General features: G+C 32.2%; 2 protein-coding genes and 1 long non-coding RNA gene across 5 annotated transcripts; 1 reads left to right on the forward strand and 2 right to left on the reverse strand.

The window, feature by feature from the left end:
- Positions 1–313: 313 nt before the first annotated feature.
- On the reverse strand, positions 314–3,759 carry LOC112323987 (uncharacterized). Its single transcript, XR_002977505.2, has 2 exons — positions 1,655–3,759; positions 314–1,516 (listed from the first exon to the last, which is right to left on the reverse strand). It is a non-coding gene; the product is annotated as an uncharacterized LOC112323987 (long non-coding RNA).
- A 1,947-nt stretch (positions 3,760–5,706) lies between these two features.
- LOC18094445 (probable WRKY transcription factor 29) lies at positions 5,707–7,386 on the reverse strand. Its single transcript, XM_006368706.3, has 3 exons — positions 6,845–7,386; positions 6,626–6,739; positions 5,707–6,414 (listed from the first exon to the last, which is right to left on the reverse strand). The coding sequence occupies exons 1-3, from the start codon at positions 7,258–7,260 to the stop codon at positions 5,967–5,969; spliced, it is 978 nt and encodes a 325-aa protein (XP_006368768.2). The 5' UTR covers positions 7,261–7,386; the 3' UTR covers positions 5,707–5,966.
- A 6,073-nt stretch (positions 7,387–13,459) lies between these two features.
- On the forward strand, positions 13,460–15,948 carry LOC18094444 (meiotic recombination protein SPO11-2). Of its 3 annotated transcripts, none has more exons than XM_024594008.2 (11): positions 13,460–13,603; positions 13,694–13,777; positions 13,884–14,016; positions 14,102–14,239; positions 14,309–14,397; positions 14,498–14,626; positions 14,713–14,807; positions 14,878–14,940; positions 15,036–15,112; positions 15,207–15,334; positions 15,520–15,948. In XM_024594008.2, the coding sequence occupies exons 1-11, from the start codon at positions 13,547–13,549 to the stop codon at positions 15,652–15,654; spliced, it is 1,128 nt and encodes a 375-aa protein (XP_024449776.2). In that variant the 5' UTR covers positions 13,460–13,546; the 3' UTR covers positions 15,655–15,948. The 3 variants fall into 3 exon arrangements, with proteins under 3 accessions (XP_024449776.2, XP_024449777.2, XP_024449778.2); XM_024594009.2 differs by having other exon boundaries at positions 14,318–14,397; XM_024594010.2 differs by lacking the exon at positions 13,460–13,603 and having other exon boundaries at positions 13,871–14,016.
- Positions 15,949–21,128: the final 5,180 nt, after the last annotated feature.

The raw sequence follows: 21,128 nt of genomic DNA on the forward strand, positions 1-21,128 counted from the left end.
TTTCATTTCTCATTTAATAAAAAAAAAAGATTTCACTCACAACTATTGTTTAATTTCCCTCCAGTGTTTTCCCAGTTAAAAACAACGTTTAGATTTTTTTTGAATAGTTAAGGGGCAATATCCCGAAAAGGACATCAGCTCCATCCCTGGCAATGGCTAAGGGGCTCTAATCAAGCAACATCAACCTCCATTCTCTAAGCCAAAAAAAAATCCACTTAGGTCTTAAATCCGTATAGTTGATGATCCCAAACCTTATGAATTGAACAGTACCACTCTAGAAGAGCTAAAATAAGATTAAGAATAAGAACACGAATACGAATAATAACAGGAATAAGAATACGAATAAGAACAGGAAGAATAAGAATAGTGTGAATACGAATAAGAACAGGAATAAGAACCAGATTGAAAACTTCTTTCACTCCACAAATCAACTTCAAAGTTTATGCTAATCAAAAGACAATCAACCAACCATATATTTGCAGCAGTGCAACAGCAATTCGGAGCAAATACATTGCGAGCTCCAGCTCATCAATACTCCACTAAATCCCCCGAATTTAATTCCCTTCAACTTTAAATGTAGGTGTAAATAATGCTCGCTCATAAATTTGTCTCCTGGGTCCATAACTGTCAACATCAAGTTGCCACAAAGAAAAAGAAACGTTCACAGTTCATATGGAAAGGTAGACTTGTGAAACTCATGAAATGTAGCTTTCTTACCTTCTCAGCTATATGATCCAAACATGATGAAGATAAATGGCTTATTACCAATATATATATATATGTGTGTGTGTGTGTGTGTGTGTGTGTGTAAATTAACATGCAACAACGTATATTGAACCATGCAGAAAATTAATGAATTCCCATTGAATTCCCAACATATCCAAATTTCTAAGAGGTGCCCTTCACCCGTCACTCAAATCCAGCGAGCCTTCATGAAGGCATGGCCTAAAACCAAGTTCTTCAAAACAGTGCCTATAACTAATATGCACAGCTTTTCAAAACCAAGGAATTGACTAATTTTGGACATTTATGTCAACTTCAGTCTCTTATGCAATGCAGGTTAAGTAAAATGTAAATCATGGTGAAGATTAGCACAATCTCAGACCTTTTCAGCCGAAGCTCCCAGAATGAGAATTATAACACATGCAAGCTAACCTATCATAAATTCGTCCCGGTGGATAGGTAAGAGCCATCAAGCTTGAACAGCGTAAACCAAACTATGCAAACAAGAATCAAACCTTTAATGAAACTTCTTGATAATTAAGATCGATCACGCTGTACCATTCATGTACTTGGAAGATTATAAATTCGACGTGAAAATTAAATTCGAAGGAGTGTTAGGTTAGAATTAAAAAGAGAGGTATGCGAGAAGCACATTAATTTATTATGAACCGTAAAATGATTGGCATCAGAAACAATGCAACGCTTGAAAGATTTAAACTACGTACCTGATCCTATGAAACGTTCTCTGTAGCGTCCTTACCATCCCCAAAAAAATTCCTCCTTTCTCCTCAACCTAAGTGCTTTAAAATGAGTTTATAGACTCGATACAAATAAGTTAGCATAAATTATTTTGAGAGAAATAAAGCTGGTAAAGATTGTAGCTGAGGAGACAAAAAGAGATGTTCTAATCCAGAAGTTAAAAGGTGCTCACAGAAAAAATTGCATGCAAAGAGGTGCATGCTTATCAACTTCCAGCTATCCTCCAACTACTGCAGTAACTTGATTAAGTGAAGCCCGAGATACAAATAGCAGGAAATCTACGATCCAGATGGGAGCACAACAAGAACAACAACGACCATAGAAATATATAAAATAGGTTGAAATAGAGTTAAAACACAAAAACATAACCCTAAAATATTATTTTTATTTATGAAATATTAATCTTACAGAGTTTATCTTTCTAAAAGATCTACAAGTTTTTATATAGAAAAATCAAAATACTATAACAAAAAGGATATATGCTAAAAATCATAAAATTCAGAAAAATCAAGAAAAAATAACAAAATAGAATCTTCGAAGTTTAATTTGAGAAAATCAACGTAATGGATGGACCGGCAAAGGGGTCCCTCCATAGATCTAGAGCCGAGAATTTTCTATAAAAATTTAAATTTGATTCAATAATTATATTTAAATTTATGATCTATTTTAGTTTGGTGCTACGAATCTCTTTTTAAACTTGTGTCACTAATCTCTAAAAACATGATGCCTTTCAAGTAGACTGTTAGTAGCAAATCCCTATTTTGATATATATAGCATATCTCTGTATAATTGCTCAGTACCCTGAGCTATACCGATCCATCTCTCCTCTTTCAACGTGGGATGTTATAACGTCTCCCATCCAGAAACAATACAAGGTATTATTGTCGAATGACGTCAACTTGATATTAGGCAGGATCCTACAAGTCTGCACCGATCCTTTTGAATTGGCTTTCATATCATTGTTATGGGCCAAGCAGTCTATAAACCTATATACTAACTGCAATGATCCTACTACATTCCCAGAATGCTCTAGCCACATTCTCGATTCATCCTCAAATTCTCGTATATATACAAGGCTATTGATTGCTATGCCAATAAAGAAGGCAACCCTTTACTCTTACCAATGCGGGACGTTACATCCATATCCAGTGTTGGATTTAACCAAGAAATGTGAGGTTATAAAGGCATCTGATATCCCAGTTAGTGCATATGATATAAATGGAGCAGCTTGCTTGCTGTAGGAAGGATGTCAACTACGTTCTTAAAGAGACAAGGATGCATCATGTGGTATGAATGGAGTAGCATGCTCATGTTCTGATAAAAAAAAAAAATCAATATAATCTATAACAGATCAATTTAGATGTCAGAATATTAGGCTTAAACAAAATTAAGGATCAACCTTCGCATGTAGTATCTGTAGGACAGGAGAAACCCTCAACGGGCGGGTAATTGTGAAGATATCGAAATCTGATGACCTCTTAACAAGCAGAACCAGTTATTCTCGAAGGTTGAATTTAGGAGTTATTGCCCTTTGGGGCAGCACGTATAGAGAAAAAATCTACATGTTACTGATCAAATGTCAAAGGTTACAAGAGGAGTGTAAAAACGAACTTACAAGGACATGGTTTTTTCTTCGCAGACCTCACTCGTAAAAAACAGAGATAAAAATTGAAGCCGAGGAAGATCTGTTGCAATTAGCATCCTGGCTATTGATGAGCTCCACATAGTTGCAAGCAAACTACCTTTTTTCAGAAATGGAACTCCAACAAAAACACAATTTGGATCGAACCTTGAAACTCGAAAGCTTTCAAGATTTATAGTTTTGAGCTCGACACGATAGAAGGTTGGCCCAGCAATATTCAAGGTTTTCATACTGAGAAGCTGACCATGTATGTATAAGGTAAGACGCATCTTGGAACAACACGACCTCAGCCATGTCAGGTTCAAGCGACCAGAAAGGATACTATCAATGTCACTTTGATGTAAAGGTATATACTCCACGCAAATCAAGGGTACTTGACGAATAGAGCCATTAGGGAGAAAGCTTCCGATACGTGGCAGGCACAAATGCTTCGATTTACATGGCTTATCGACAGGGAGAAGATGGCAAGGAAAATGATAGCTTGGAAAAGCAAACCTGTGATCACCATCATACATAAAAGAAAATTTGAATAAATTTTCTCAACCTCCCTTTAATGGCAAATGCAAACCATCTATCAATATGCAAAGCTTATAGTCGTTTCTTGGCCCAAAATGCTATGGTGAGTGTCCTAAACATTCATAGGAAAACGTATAAAATGACTCTCTCCTTTTTTTAGTGAAAATTTAACGTTTTATAGTCCGAAAAAGGAAAGGATTTCAAATTGTAGGCTTAATTGAGAAATGTATGATACTTTGGGTACCTAATTGAAAAATAAGCGAAAAGTTGGATCAATGGGAATCAGTACATGCCAATGAGAGGTCCATTACAGCATATAAATAACACTATTCCTCTCTCCCGGTAGATTCATAATGAATAAAATCAAGAACTGTTGGTTTGATCCATTTGCACCTTAGTGACCAAGTGTCCTCAAACTATTTTTTTTATTGTTAATTACACCCTACTCTTTAATTTTAAGCAATTAAAAAAATTTAATCAAGTACTATTTCTTTTATAAAGGTACACTCCCCACGATCAAGAGACTTAATCTCGATTGACATGTAAATTAATTAAAAAAAACTTATTTATCATCAAGAGAAAATAGATTACTATTATTTTAATTTTAAATAATAAAAACAAGAGATCGATCTAACTCAAAGACTGTCTACCAAAAATAAAACATAGTGTGCGCTCCAAATAATAAAAACATGAAAGTCGAGTTTTAAGATATTTTATAAACAATCAATTAAATTCCCCTCTTATAAAATAATAATAATAATAATAATCCACTTGCGTATTTCAACTGCCAGAGTCAGCAGTCAAAACATGAAAATGTAACCAATTAAATATATATAACCAATTAAACATGGTGTTAGGTCCATATATAATTGATTAAGCTTATTCAACTCAAATTAAATATAACCAATTAATTAATTAATGTCATTTAACATCGCAGTTTAGATAGATGATGGACGGTAAGTGAAATTGTAGCCCCACTTGCATTAGAAAATTCTCAAAAAAATCCAAGTTGTTCGTAACAAAATAAATTGTTGAAAATAAGCTTCCTGAATTCACGTGCCTAAGTTTTTTTTTATGCCTATAGCTAGTAGACGTACGCACGTATCTTAACTTCTTATTTTTATTTATTATTTATTTTTCATTTGATTTTTTTCACTGCTATTTATTTTTCTTGTTGGTTTTTATTCTAATTTTATTATTTATTATTTAATATTTTATTTTTTTTGGTTTGATATTTGTGAATTTATTACAATTTCAAATAAACACCTCAATATTTAATTAATAATTTAATATGCGAGCATTTATTTTTTATTATTTAATTAAACATAAAAAAATAGTTAAACTAATTTGAGCACATCACCTTACTGATATATTCTATAATTAAATAAAAAATAATCTAAAAAATTAAATAATTTAGAATTTATAATCTAAATCATGGGTTTAGATCACTAAACTTAAATTAATTCAATATATATATTATTAATATTTAAAAAAAAAAAACATTACGATTATCTTAGAAATTTAGTTTAATAAAAAAAAAATTGCATGTGGACATTCTCTTTTTGTGTAGGAACGGGTTGACATTCTCTTTTTTTTTCAGTTCATGGCATAGCATGTGTCATCTCTATTTTCATTATTCCAAATGAACATTGCAAGTAATTAAACTAATTTGAGTACATCACCCACCCGACTCATATATTCTATAATTAAATAAAAAATAATCTAAAAAAATTAAATAATTTATAATTTATAATCTAGATCACAATCCAAATATATTAATTCAATATTTTTAAAAAAACATTATCTTATCCTAGAAATTTGGTTTAATTTTTTAGCTTGAATTATTCCATGTGGACATTCTCTTTTTGTTAGGAAAGGGTTGGCATTCTCTTTTTTTTAGTTCAAAAAAATATTTAGTGTGGCTCATGGCATAGCATGTGCCATCTCTATTTTTATTATTCCAAATTAATGAACATTGCAAGTTTCATGATAACACGCAATTTTTATATATTTTGTTTTATCCCACGAAAACCAAATATATAAAATATAAAAGTGTTCACTATATCTTCTATGACACAACCAAGCACAATTTCTTCTTCATCTTTATTTTTTTATGCCATAAGAAAGCAACCAAAATCTACGTAATCTCCTCATATACAACTTTGTACCTTTCTGTGATATCTTGAAATCTTGTGTTTTAAGACAGAATATGCAAAAAACTGAAATTGCAACAAAAACAAAAACGGAAATGAAAATAAACTGGAGCTTCATTGGTGTAGCTTCCCATTGAGTTATTAAATGATCAACAGGGAACTGCATCTGCAAATTAGTGATCCAAAAGAAACCCTTCCAAATCCTCTAAAGTTGGAAATAAATCATCGCTGAATACTAAATCTGGCAAGGAAATTTCTTTGCTTTCATTTCCTTCCAAAATCTGCCCTTGATCTAATAATTCCTCATTCTTAATACTCAGGTTTTGCACTAATTCATCTTCAGTGGAAGTCATTGAAGGGGTTGTTGGAGAGATAAGCCCATCGAAATTCGGCGAACGTTGGTCTTTGATTGTTGGCATGTTGGGCTCAATGTTGGGAGTGGTTCCTTTAATAGCATCACGCTTAATTCGGGTGCTACCAGCGAGTGAGCTTCTTCGAGTAGGATGGGCATGGCTGTGCTCAGCTGTGTAGGTTATGATAAATATTGATGGATCTGTACTGCTTCTTTCCACTTGTTTTCTTGCCAAACATCCTTTTAGACTGCTACATCTATAGTAACTCCTGTTTGTTGTTCACCAAGCAAATAAAGGACCATCAAAAAATGCAAAGGAAACCTTCAACAAACTTGTTGCATGCATCATTATTTGTACCATTTCCAGGCTACTCCAAGTTGTAGCTTGTATGAAAATGATAGGATTTTTCGGATTGTATAATCTTGCTTGGCCACGCAGAAACAGAAAACTTAAAGAAAAACAAATTGAGGTTTCTTTACCTTGGATATGGGGATCCCTTGATGGGTTTCTGCCCATACTTGCGCCACGCCCACATGTCAGAAGAGAGGCCATCTTCTTTCACATGTTGAACCACTCTTTTGTGCTGATTCTCCCTGTTGAATCATCAATTTCTCAGTAATATCAATATCGTTCGAGGACATCTAAGATAAAAGAATTGAATTCTGAAATTAAGGAAGAAAAATCACAAATTTACTGACCTCCTTTTTGATTTGGTTGCACTAGTGGCATCAATATTACTACTATTTGGACAGGTAGCAGGTTCAGAAAGAGGTTTCTTTTTCTGCACCTTTTGTCGCTCCTTTACTTCTTTGCGAACAGACATGGATGTGGTGTTGGTACAGGTACCAAGGATATTGTTTTGTGAGGAATTAAGGGTTTGGTGCAACACAGGGTAGAAGGGCCTGTAAAGGCCATCTAGTTCATCAAAATCAGTTGGGGTTTCATAAGTTTCTTGGGAATTTAAAAGCTCGTGTTGATCAAAACTCAGAGGAGCAAATAACGAAGGTGGGTTGTTCATGATGTTGGAAAACTCTTGATAATTAGTACTGCATCCTGACCTTACCACAGCTTGCAGATCCCAGCTTTCCTCCATGCAAACAGATTCACTCGACATTTGTCAGCTAAAACAGAAAGGAGATACCAGGGAAAGAAAGAGGAGCGGATTTTGTGGTTGAAATAGATATAAAATTTGAGAGATGAAAACATGTGAAAGGATAGATTCCAGGCAGGCTGTCTATATATATTAATGGAGAGTAGGCACTGCTATACTTTGAAAGTCTTATGCTTCTCCATTTAGCTAGGGTGGATTTGATTATTGCATTTCCGTCGAGTTGACTTTGTTACAAAGTCAAAGACGTAAAACAACAGAATATGGACCAATAATTTGGATTTTGTACATTCGGACAAACCCAACTTGCTTAGACTCATTCGTCGTATCATTGCTTCTGTAAAGGAAAAAGAAAAAAAGTTGGCTTTCTTTTCTTTTAATTATTGGGAACTTGTTAATGAAAGGATCTACAAAAGATAAATAAATATACAATTGAATGTGAAGGGTCTATTATTTGCTTTAATTAGTTGCTGCTGCTAGAGAGATGTTCATAAATGATAAACCTAGCTAGCGTCATGATCGTTTGCCAGTGCTGGTGAGTCGTAATTAAATGCCAAAATCGGTCCCTTCCCTCCCTGCACGCCGAAGGACTATTTTGTATGTTTGGATGGGAGATAATTTATGATTTTTTTAAATAAAAAACATTTGTTTTTTATTTTTAAAAATGTAATTTATACTTAGAAGGTATTGTATTTTTTTTAAAAATCATCACACCTCTAAACCGAGCAATTCTTTTTATTAGAAGTTTCATGAGGAAGAATCTATCTCTTGAAACTATTTAATAGTATAGTAGTTGAGGTATTAAATTATGATTTAAAAATAAAATCCTAATAAAAAAATCACGTCAAATGGGCTCTTAGTTTATTTCAATGCAATGGAATCTTTTTTTTTTTATGGAATCTTGTTTTTAATTAGTTATTTCATAATTTTTTATATTATCTGTAAATCTCAGTTCTAACATTTGTAGATCTTTTTACCAAATCTAATGCATGCATGTGTCCATAATTTCCATTCTAGCAGCTAGAAAACGAGTGAAAACTCTCGCTCATTCTCACTAGCCAAGTCACTGGCGAGCAAGTTCCTCCTCCAAATTAAGTACCCTGTTTTGCCAAATATTTTTTTCCGAGAAAAAAAAGTTCAATCGGTGGTCAAAGAGAGAAAAAAGAGTCGGCGGTAGGCGCCAGCTAGCAAGTTGCAAGGAAATCTTGGGCACCTAGGTAGTTACTTTCTATCCAACGTGAAGCAATATCGTCATGGAAGGGCAAGCAAAGGCATGATCTTTGTATTTATTACGTATATTTTAGGGAAGCTCAAGAAATAAGATTTTCGGTCTATTTAAAGCATGTCCAAGAATACAGTAGAAATTATTTAAAAAATATATTTTTACTTAAAAATATATTAAAAAAATATATTTTTTAAAATATTATCTTTAATATTAACACAATAAAAAAACAATCTAAAACTAAAATAAATTTTGAAAGTTTTCAATTACGCGGTTATACGGCAGTAGCAGGCCGTGATATCAGCTCAACGCATAAGAATATGCTTCTTGTCCCCATTCGTCGATTGTCTTTTGTTTTTTGGTGAACTACGAACACGCCCTCCACCTATTAGATAGAATTCAATTAGGTCCCTGATCTCCTACTACCTGCACAAATGTTACCTTCTGGAATCGAGTTATCAAAATTGGATCATGTGTCAATCTCCTCTTCGTCAATTAGACTTCAACTTAGCCAGGGTTACTCTCCTCCAATTTATATGATCACAGATTCCTTAAAATCGATTTGAACACCATACGTTAAGAAACATTAAGTCCTCAAGAGGTATAACGTAATGACAAAGGGTTTGAGATCTGCACAGTAAGTCTCGAGTTCGAGTCAGGGCATACACCTCTTATAAGAGCCTGGGACAACCAGAGTTTTACTCGCTCACCTGGACCCACAAAGTGCGTTTTCCGGAGGGTGAGGTTTTCTCGAATCCAAAGAAAAAAAAAGTTAAGAAACATTAATTATATGTTAAAAGATAGGCGTGATTTTCTTAGTTAATTATTGTAATAAAAAAGTTACATTATAAAGATAACAAAGTTGGTGCCAAGACAATTAAAAATGGCTATTAGAAAAGAAGACAACTAAACTAGCTAGTAACTCAATATGGAAAATTAGCATCCTAGGTGATGGAAGGATGAGATTGGCATGATTTTCATAGTCCGAGGGTAATATTGGTGAGATAAATAGGAGAGGGACGTAATTGTACTTTTCACCTTCATTTTTATTTATTTGGACATGCCCTAGCTTCTTTTGCCTATAAAGAATGCCAGGCAACTGGCGCGTAGCGTGGCAAGAAATTGAAAAGGATTGAAAGCTCTCGGTTGTGAATTGGGAGGAGCTGCGCGACGCGGATTGGCAGCGACTTTCGAGCGGGGAAGTAACTGGGCTTTTCCCTTTTTTTTTTGGAATTGAAAATGACCAGAAGAGGAAAGCATGCTGGAATTTGATGGGTCAGTTGTTAGGTTTGCATTCAAACATTAACGCTGGGAAAGAGCTTTTGTTTTTCCTAGTATGCTGAATTGCTTGAAAATGAGACAAGACCTTACTTCTTATTGGCTGGAATTTCGTCAATTCTTTGGAGTTTAAGATTCTTCGTCCCGGCCCGGGTTGAAATGGCATGCCCCTAGGAGACATGCCAAGGAATCTTTCTATAAGCAAAGTCATTCACACATGACATTGGCTACGTGCGAAACTTAATGATTTGTGCTAGTTGCTCTATACATGGATCAACCCATGAAAAATACTAAGAAATTGGTCCTTGGATGGTTTTCAAGAATATAATTACGTTGAAATTGATGTGTTGTTTGCTAATTCTTTTTCTTTTTCATTCTTTAGTTATGCCTTGACTGAAAAGTAAAAAGAAAAAATTAAAAAAGGAATTATTCGGTATTGTAAAGATTACTTGGTTCAATAAGGGAATTTAATGCGTAAAACATTGTTACAGAAACAATTGGAAATTAATTCGAGAGATGATCATAGTATCAATTTTAAGAATATTGGTTAATCCATTTTAATGCCTTTTTGTTTTTTTTTTTTTTTTTTGGTTCGATAGTAAGAATATATATTGGGATATAAAAAATCTCACTCGTAATCCAATTTGCTACATGATTCGAGTAAATGGTATAACTCTCTTATCATTAAGAGGCTAATCGCCCGAATTAATCATGTCAATCATTACCACACCCCGAGTGAACCATGAATTCAAATTCAACGGCACAATAAATTTCACAGGCCAAAGTTTTCGAATGAAATGGTAGGCAAGACTTGTACGGACTGAGATTAAAATTCGTGATTCACCACCGACATTTGACCAAAGACCTCCCTATGAGCTACCTACATGCCTATTTATTGTTCATTGTATTTTCATCATTTTGAACAATTGGAAAATAAATTTTCCTAAGAAAAGTAATGACTCTGAATTGATTGCGTGCAAGAGCAGGTTTATATATTAAAATAATATATTTTTTTAATTTTTATAAATTTATTTTTAAAATTATCATATCAAAACTACCTAAAAATACATAAAAATTAATTTAAAATAAAAAATAAATAAATATTTTTTTCTAAAGCGTTTTTACACCAAAAAACAAACTATGCCTAAAAATAATTCTCCATGTCATTTTAATCTTAATTGTGTGTTGAGTTTCCTTTACATTAGATACAAACTATGCCTAAAAGTAATACTCTATACTAAAAATGAGTGTTTTACTGTATATTTATTGTTTATCATTTCACATTAATATATTGACTTCATTGTTAATAGCTATTTTTTGGGATGATCTTAAAAAAAAAAACAAATGGAAAAGCTAAATCTTTGATTAACTCAACATTAAAGGATGAAATTAATAAAAAAAATAATACAAGTGAATCTAAGTTAACCAATCAAACTCTCGACACAAATTATGCATGCTATATATCTAATTCAATAAATATTTTATCCTAGATATTATTTTTTATTTAATAAATTTATATGACAATAAAGCGCATGCAATGTTTTTGTATGAAATATTTTTTTAAAAGAAAAAAAACTATGACAGGCGGGTGAAACTGAAATAACAAAAGCATATGATTGATAACAAAAGATAAAATTGCATTTTTTTTTTAGTTTTAAGTTAAATAAAAAAATAGATCATCGATAACAAAGGGTGAAGTTAATTTTTTTTAAAAAAAATTAAAGGACAAAAAATGCATTAAAAAAAATAATAACCTGGATGTTATGGCCTAACTCGTCAAACTTGCGATCTAGATCATGAACTCAAATGATTTTAATATTCTTTTGTTCATAAATCTATATTTAACCTAAGTAAAAAAAAAAAAAAAACCAGCCAAATAGGGCAAAAAAAGGCCCAATGCATGCCTTTGAAAGGAATAGACCACGTGTGTGGGGTTTTAAGTCCAAACCCCAAGAGCCTTGGCCTTTTTTCTCATTTAAAAGGGTAGACAACCTGTCATTCGAACTTTTTTCTTTAAAAAATAGGCAAACAAAACGTCGTCCACCAAGGCAGATGAAGCATTATCTACTAGCCAATGGTGGCCGAAAAATAAGAGCTATGGGTTTTTAACCCAAAAAATAAGAGTTATGAGTTTTTAACCCAAAAAACTTATTTTCAACCCAAAAAACTTATTTTCAACTCATTTAAAGCTAAAAACACCATACAAATACTCCTAGAACATTTAAAACCAATTTAGCAACCTAATAAGCACAAAAGATGACATAAATCACAAAATCAATCCAAACAAAGTTTTTCATCCTTAACTTAGATTTGTTTTATTAGGCAATATTGAGGCCCAAAACAACAATTATAATACTCTCCTTACCGAATGGAACCCGTTGACACCAATTTTAATTATTTTAATTGTTAGAATATGTATCAACGATGACTTTCTCTCTCTGTACCAGAATTTGAAAAGCCTTCTCTCATCTCATAAAAAAGGATTGAAAAATGAGGAAAAAAAATTTGATTTCAAAATTAAATTTCTGACAACTAAAAGGATCAATTACCTATTAACCAGAAAATTTGGGGGACTAAATTAAACTTTTTATATGAAATTAGAACTTGCCATCTATTTTCCCCGTCTATTTTACTTTGATCATCTGTCTTTTTTATTAAGCCCTTTTTTAAAGAAAAAAAAGCAATTGAGTAATAATTTAGGCTCAAAAGAGTTTAATTGTGTAAAAAAAAAAGTTTTAAAGATCAAATTAAAAATTATAAAAAGAATTACTACTCCAATCCACAATGATTTATTAGAGAATGCATAGTGTAAAGTCTATAGTAAAAGCACCTCTCTGCTTAATGTGTTTAGAATGTGATGTGTCTTGGAGTAAAAAAACAGTTGAACTTTTTGTCTATGGCTTTAAAAACATAAACCCTAATTTTGCAATAATAAAAAATTATTGTAGGTGAACGATGCGTAGCGCATTATTTTTTTTTAAAAAAAACTGGTTTAGAATCTAAGCTTAAACATATGAGACTAGTCTTCCAGTCCAATGTGTTTGGGTCATCTTTTCAAACCGACATCCTATTGATTCTCTAAGGCCCTTTTCCTTTTCTTGTTCTTTTTTTAACAATTTTTTTACATCTTGAAATAAAATTATATTTAAATAATCAATTACAATAATGTTTTTTTTAAATCAATTATTCCATAATTTTTTAATAATATTTAAGTTTTTTATTTTAACATTTTTTTTTATAATTATATATAAAACTAATATGTACTGGTTTTAAAACATTTATGCATAAATATTCAATTAAAACAAAACATATATTTTAATATTATTTTAATTTTTGTTTTTATATTATTTACTTCTATTAATTATTTTTTATTTTTTCATACAATCATAAAAAAAAAATTGAAATTTTTTTTTTAAATTTTCTTGGAATTTAAATTATAACACTTTTAAAAATATTCATTTAATTACCATAAGAAAAAAGATGGTTTTTGAAAGAGCGTCATTAATTATGGAATTTTTGTTCAATTTGCAGCCGTGCTTTCGGTGAATTTAGGAAGACCCACAATAAATAATAAAACGGCGGCTGTGAATTCAAAAGAAAGCCCATTAATTGACTACGTCTAGCCCATTAAGTTGCCCAGATTAATATATGGGCTGGAAGCTTCTTAAAATTCAAATCATAAATGGCGCGCGTTCACATGTTTTACACTTTCTCGCCCCTTCAATTTTTTTAATCATATTCTCTTGTTCGAATTCAGGGGAAAAAAGGGAAGATCTCCGCAAATCGTCGCCGATGAGATTCTTCGCCGATCGAGAAATATGTTACGCCGATATCCTCCCTCCTTCAGAGGTAATAATCATCCTCAACCAATTAATAATAATAATAAAAAAAAGCTATGATTCTTTTCTTTTCTTTTCTTTTCTTTTTGGTTTGGATAAGGTTCGAGCGAGAATCGAAGTAGCGGTGCTCAATTTTCTCAAGATATTGACTTGTACTGATCCGGCAATATCAGACCTCCTTCTGGTATGATAATTAATTAAGAAAAATTTATTCGAATTGGGTTAAATAATTGAAAAATTTTTGGGGTTCAGATATGCTAAATTGATTTTGTTTGAGATGGATGGGAAAGATAAATAGAAAATCGAGTAATAGGCGAGTAAGTCAAGGACTATTGACGGATGATGATACGTGGATTTTCCTCTCCCGTTCATTTTGTAAAAGGACTTTAATGAGAGCAAACGCGGCTAAAGCATTTATTAGAGGTAACTATATCAAAATTACTGCAGCTAATTTCTTTCATTTTTTTTTAATCATTAAAATCTCGCTTTGTTTGGGCTAATAATGCAGTGTGGAAGGTGATGGAGATGTGCTTTAAGATTTTGTCACAAGAAAAGCGGGTAACGCAGCGTGAGCTGTTTTATAAGCTGCTTTGTGTTTCGCCCGATTGTTTCTCGTCTCAATTGCAGGTTAATCGGACAATCCAAGGTCTGTTTTTTTTTTTGCGTATTGGTTTTTGCTCAATTGAGAGAATGGTGTTAAATTTGTGTGTCACAGATGTTGTAGGTTTGCTTCGGTGCAGTCGTTATAGTCTTGGAATCATGGCATCCAGTAGAGGAATTGTTGCTGGCCGTTTGTTGTTGCAGGCAAATAATTGAATTGTTGAATTTGTTTTGGTTTGCAGATTACGAAGCAAATATCTATAGGTCTCTTCATGCTCTTTGGTTTCTTGGTTTTATGTGATAGGAGCCAGACAAAGAGGTAGTGGACTGTTCTGAATGTGGATCTTCTGGGTATGCAATTTCTGGAGACTTGGATTTATTGGACAGATTGGTTATGAAGACAGATGCCCGGTACATTATTATTGTGGAGAAGGTATTTGTTTATTTTGGTCCTTTTTATCAAATTTCTTCTGGGTTTCCAGTTTCCAGGCAGTAAGTGACACTCGTGGATTTGTGCAGCATGCAATATTCCAGCGATTGGCTGAGGATCGCTTATTCAATCACATTCCAAGCATTCTCATTACAGCCAAAGGATACCCAGATATAGCCACAAGGTAAAATTGATGTTCTTTTGTTTTTATCTTGGTTGCTTTAATTATTATCACAATGTTAAATGCCTTACAGGTTTCTTCTTCACCGAATGAGCCGGACTTTTCCTGAGTTGCCAATTATGGCACTGGTTGACTGGTATGGATGACCTTAAATACTTGTAACTCTAATGGGCGTGCTTCTGCCTTCTGTTTTGAGCTCTTATACATTATTCCTGGATTCACCTTTACAAGGAATCCAGCTGGATTAGCTATACTATGCACCTTCAAGTTCGGAAGCATAGGAATGGGTCTCGAGGCTTACAGATATGGTAAGTTTTTGCGTTGTCATTCTGATTGTTATCTATTACGTCCCCTTGTCTCGAAATGACAACAAATGCTAATTGGGGTTCTTCCTTTCTGAAGCATGCAATGTGAAGTGGCTGGGACTGCGAGGGGACGATCTTCAGCTACTACCTGAAGAATCTTTAGTCTCATTGAAGCCAAGAGATTTGCAGATTGCTAAAAGTTTGATGTCCTCAGAAACTTTGCAGGTATGCTAGCAAGCATATTACCCTCTTTCAATTTCTCAAGATCTTTGCTCTGGTGAGGAGGTGCCCTACACTCTCTCTGCCAACAGATTAGTTAAGGAGAATAAAAAGAAACAGTAGAACAACAAAACTGCACCTTCACTTTTTAACATAACCAGCACCTTTACCAAGTCGATTACATTTGACAGGAGAAACATAGAGAAGAATTGGCATTGATGGTTCAGAGTGGCAAAAGAGCAGAAATCGAAGCTTTATACTTCCATGGATACGATTATCTGGGGAAGTACATAGCTAAGAAAATCGTGCAAGCAAACTACATTTAACAGTAACAGAATCACAAGCCAACAAATACAGAACTCCATGTAGCAGTTATATGCCATTGAAGAACAAGAAATTCTTCGCTGAGAGTCATGATCCAAACTCTTTTGCCAAGAGCTAAACCAGTAGTATATCGTTTAAACATGTAATTACCTGGTAAACTGTAATCAGGCAAGGAAACAAACTTATACATGAACCAAGCATGGAGGGTCTGAAAATTCAAATTACATAGCTGAAAGGCATCAACTATCTCAAGAAGCCTATCACAAATCTCAGCTTTTATTGTGTTAAAACAAAAACTCCCCACCTTGATCTAATATAAAATAAAGGAAGCAGACACCGTTCACCACTGACATTGGAAGATTAGTTAACAGCTGCAGTTATCTGATCCCAGATCCAAACATCCCACCTTCTCAAAGGCTAAAACATGGTGGTGATGACTGTGCCATCAGTAATACTAGCTGAAAAGGTTGTCAATTCTGTTCCGTTTCGCCTGGAATGGCCGAAACGTTCCATACCAGTTCAAAAAACGGAACAAAACGGAACAAATTTTATCTCATTTTAAATCTCGGTCCGTTCCGGATTTTTCAGCTAAATTTCACTCGGAACGTTCCTGTTTCATTCCACATGTTCCGTTCCGCTCTTGAAAAGCCATTGAATCAAATTGAACTTTGTTCAATTTAATTAATTAAACCATCCAATTATAAAAAGTTTTTTTTCATTACTATTTTCAATAACAATGATATTAATAATAATATTGAAAATTATTATTACTATTTTCATTAACAATGATATTAATTTTTTAAAATTAGATTTATCACTAATATATATGGTTTATATTCATGTTGTTTTTTTCATGTTTATATTTTGTAGGAATTTGAGCAAAACAAAGGATGTTTTAGATTCTATTAGCCTTGATAACATTAACCTAACTTTATATTTAAAATATTTGTGTTAAAACATTTTACTTTCATAATATTTTGATATTTTGTTTAAGTTGAATTACTTTAAGTTAAAGATCTATTTAATCTTGACTATTTAGAAATATTTTAAATTTTAAAATTATATTTGTTTGGCATTGTGTTTGTATTGCATAATTTATAATTAATTTATCTTGAATTTGAATTATGTTTGTTTAATATATATATATATATATGAACAGTACAACCCCGAAACGACACGTCGAAACACTCCGAAACTGAAACATTCCATTCTAATTGAAAAAACGAAACACCTACCGAAATGGAATTGACAATCTTGAGCTGAATACACAAGAACAACGAAAAATATGTTTCTTCCCAGATTACCACTTTTTTATGTAAATTATGATGAGATGCGATGAGGAATTTGATGAGTTAGAGAATTGAAGGTGATAAAAATAAGGAAGCCTTCAGAAAATTATGTATAAAACTAACACATCAATACGCTATTTACAATAAAATTGATACAGTGATAAACTAGCTTATCTATCGCGCTATTATGATGTGGGTTGGATAAAAATAATTTAAATATCAAATAAAAATTATATACTGCGAGAAGTTGTCTTGTATTATTATTAAACTTGATTTAAATAATTAAATTTAAATTTTTTTAACTCAACTTTTTATCTAATTCAAATTTAAAATAAACTTATATAAAAATTGTTCTTACATGACTCAACTGATTTGACTGATTAAAAAAAAACTCAAAATGATTGGTAAAAAATATGGCTTGGCTTTTAAAAAAATTTCAAGATGATATTTTTTTTAATATAGAGACGATGATATATTAGATTGATTCGGGCTTCATGACTTAACCCGTTAAACCCGTGACCTGAATCGTAGACTTTATTGAATTTAACAACTTTGTTTTTTTTTTAAAAAAAATTATTTTTCACTTAATAATATGATAACCAGAATAGATGCTCGTAAAATTAAGTATCAACCAAAAGCTAAAATGTTTGTTTGAGACCGCGATAACTTCATAGAAAGCAAACCAAAATAAATTATGAACATCAATTTAAAACCAATCAAATCTTAAAGGATGAAATCAAAAAACAAAATAAAAAAAAGATTCAACCAAAAGAAAAAAAATTGGAAAATGGATTAAAAAAAAAAACTATTTAACATTGTTATTAAACTTGACATAGCAGATTATCTTTAAAACCTCTTGATCTGACTCTTTAGCTAGCCTAATTTTAAAATTAATCTGTATGAGAGTTGTTCTTATTTGATCTAGTCTACTTGATGGGTCCAAAGTTAACATAAACGACGGTAAAAATGTGGTCCGACTTAAAAAAAACCACGATGATATCTTTTTTTTTTAAATATTAAGATGATAGTATACTAGAATGACTTAGGATTCGCGGTGTAACTTAACAAACCTGCAAATAGATGGATACCACTAATTAAGCCCGGAAAAAGAGCTCAAACATCAGGTTATTTAAATATATAGAAACAGGTCTAGACCAAATAACACCAAGTACCCAATCCAGCTTGAGCGAAAAGGCTAAACATGCGTGAAAGAAACCAAGCAATGAACGCTCCTAAATCCAGCAAAACAAATTATCACGTGCATACATGACCACAAAAACAAACACCACGTATCTTTTATAGATGCAAAAGGGAAAATAGCATAGCACAGACGAACCTAAAAAAGCATAATTGAAAAAAAGGAAGGATGTCAAAAAAATTAATAGATGCCTAATGAATCATTATCCAAAAAAAAAAAAATCAAACCAAACACTAAACAAACCAAATCAAAAGAAAAATAAACCATACAGGAAAACCAAGCACTTGACCAAAACAAGAACATGAGCATATTAATATCTCTTCCAATATATCTCAAAACAATCTTCACAAACTATCATAACCAAACCAATGTCATCAAAATCAACATGACTGGAATACAAGTTTTTAAATATATCTTTTTTTGTATTAAGTATGTAACTGTTCTTGTTTTCTTATATCATGTTTTCAACATCCAACTCAATCTTGGGTATACATCACTAGTAAATATATTAATCTATCATTTACTAAAAATCTAGATAAGGATATGATTGTTTTGCGTAAAATATTTTACATATAAAATATTTTTCAATAGTGGTTGTGGAGGAGTAAGCGATCATTGTGGTGATGAAAAATGAGGTGGTGATAATGAGATGATGGTGGTAGTGGAGGTGGTTGTGAAAGAGGAGGTGGTGGTGACGACATCGAGATGGTAGTGGTGGTTGAAATAGTTGGATGATATTATAAATAAATTACTATTTGTAAAATATTTTATGAAATTTCATGAGTATAAAATGTTTTTTAGCTAATGAGATAAGTTTAAAGGTTGAATATAAAATATTTTTCATTAAACAATTTTCTTGTAAAATATTTTACGAGAAACAAACACATAAAAGTATTTTTCGAAAACAAACATGGCAAACTTATGAAATATTTTCTTGTAAAATATTTTATGCCAAACAAACGACCTTAAGAAAGAACTTGGTTTTAGTATATGAAAACTAATACTTTTTATCATGTAGTTTAGTTTTTCATTTTGCCTTCATCCTTCTAGAAATTACAGTTTTCATTGTGAGGCAATGCAAATTTTAAATTTAAATAAAAAGAAAAATTTATCCTCGTATATAATATTAGTCCAATAAGATGTATGACATGTCATCCATTAAATTTCTCCAACTATTTTCTTCTCTCAAAACTATGACTTCTTTTCTCTCTCACTTAAAATAAGATGTCGATATTTTTCTCTATCTTATTGTATTTATCTTATACCATTAAGGACCTTCTCAATTCCACCATTGAGAAATAACAGTCATCAAATCTAGCATTTCATAAGAAATCAACTCCATCATATTCTTGAATATACGAAACTCAAACTGTCTATTTTTTTATCAACTTACTTGACTACCACCATTTTAATACAAACTATTATATATACCAAAATAGTACCGTATGGATAATCTTTCCACTAAACAAGTTTTCAGGAAAGATTGGAGGGGTCACACTAGTCTTATTTAAAACTCAATCTCCTAAATATAACTTCTTAGGCCATATCTATTCACCATATTGTCTTTTTATATACACAACTACATGCTAGTTGTTTTATGGTTATCCTTGATAGTTTTACCATCGTATAATCACGAGATTTCCTTTTCGATCTTATTACAAATGATTTGTACATCATAGGTTATGCACCTATTAATTTTTATACATTCAATGAGACTACTATTGCTTTAGACTTGTCAAAATTGGTCTTACAATTATCATCACTCTACACTCTGATCTTCTATATTCCACATGATTGGGTGTCAAGAGTACCCAATTTTATGTTCCCTCATGGTAACTTAAATCACCACTATAATCCATCACATGTATTGGGCTAACATGTGTGACTTTGTTTTTTACATTACCACTCTACCACCAATATAACCTTTATATGCCCCTTTCTACTTAGGTAATCTTTCTTCCCACCATTATTTTTAGTCTAAGTCTCCTTAATTGGACCATACCATTGCATCTAGAATGATCAAATTACTTGGAAACAAGTTTAAAATAATCTTAATCACATTTTAGATGACTTCGATTTGATCAAACATAATATAGCCTAAAAAAGGCCCAAATTCAACAACAAATACAATTGCTCATAAGATCACCTATATTGGATCGCTATCTAGGCTTAATGGCTCAGCTCAACTTCTATTCAACTCGACTCACTTTAGCTCAACTTGACTTGTTAGCTTGATGACATGATAATGGGACTCGAGGATGACTTGTTAGTTGACCGAACGATGACTAGACAATGACTATGCATGTTGACTAGGTATTGGCATTTCAAGTTTTGGGTTAGCTCATTTGGTTGCCTTAACTAGTTTCAAGTCTAGTCAACCAATTTAGGCAAAAAAATGTGCATATAGTGCATCAACACGTGGGCCAGATCCCTTATCGGCATGTGCAAATGTGTGTGGCTATGTTGGATGTTTATTTTTCGTATAATTTTACCATTGTGCTCCTATCAGCCTCCTCTTCACAGTGGTATGTTCAAAACACATTTTAGACCACTTTCATTTCTAAGTAAATCATAGTTATTAAATCTAGCCTAGGGGTTGACCTGACCAAGTGGCTGAGTCACAAGTCAACCCAGGTTAATTTAGGAAAATATAATATTTTTTTGAGGTTTTAATATCTCACATGAAAGAGTTTTGAAACAATGCATATGGATGTAGGCTATAAAAAACAAAGGTGAGGTATGAGGTATAGTATAATTATCTTACATCGAAACGTTAAGAAATAATCCATGTGGGTGTAAACTATAAAAAAAAAATGTGAGGCATGAAGTGTGTTATAGTTATCCCACATCAAAAAATTAAGAAACAATCCATGTTAATGTAAGCTATATATAGTTATCCCACATCAAAAACTTAAAAAACAGTTCACATGGATGTAGGCTATAAAAACAATATGAGGTATGGAGTGTAATATAGTCATCCCATATAAAA

This window comes from Populus trichocarpa, chromosome 1 (assembly GCF_000002775.5).
Source record: "Populus trichocarpa isolate Nisqually-1 chromosome 1, P.trichocarpa_v4.1, whole genome shotgun sequence".
In the NCBI taxonomy this organism is placed as follows: domain Eukaryota; kingdom Viridiplantae; phylum Streptophyta; class Magnoliopsida; order Malpighiales; family Salicaceae; genus Populus; species Populus trichocarpa.

Coding starts and splice junctions, on each gene's coding strand:
- LOC18094445 (XM_006368706.3), bottom strand. CDS start 7,260: ATGTCGAGTGAATCTGTTTGCATGGAGGAAAGCTGGGATCTGCAAGCT. Junction 6,740..6,844: donor GCAACCAAATCAAAAAGGAG/GTCAGTAAATTT, acceptor ATGATTCAACAG/GGAGAATCAGCACAAAAGAG. Junction 6,415..6,625: donor AAGGGATCCCCATATCCAAG/GTAAAGAAACCT, acceptor AACAACAAACAG/GAGTTACTATAGATGTAGCA.
- LOC18094444 (XM_024594008.2), top strand. CDS start 13,547: ATGAGATTCTTCGCCGATCGAGAAATATGTTACGCCGATATCCTCCCT. Junction 13,604..13,693: donor ATATCCTCCCTCCTTCAGAG/GTAATAATCATC, acceptor GGTTTGGATAAG/GTTCGAGCGAGAATCGAAGT. Junction 14,627..14,712: donor ACATTATTATTGTGGAGAAG/GTATTTGTTTAT, acceptor GGATTTGTGCAG/CATGCAATATTCCAGCGATT.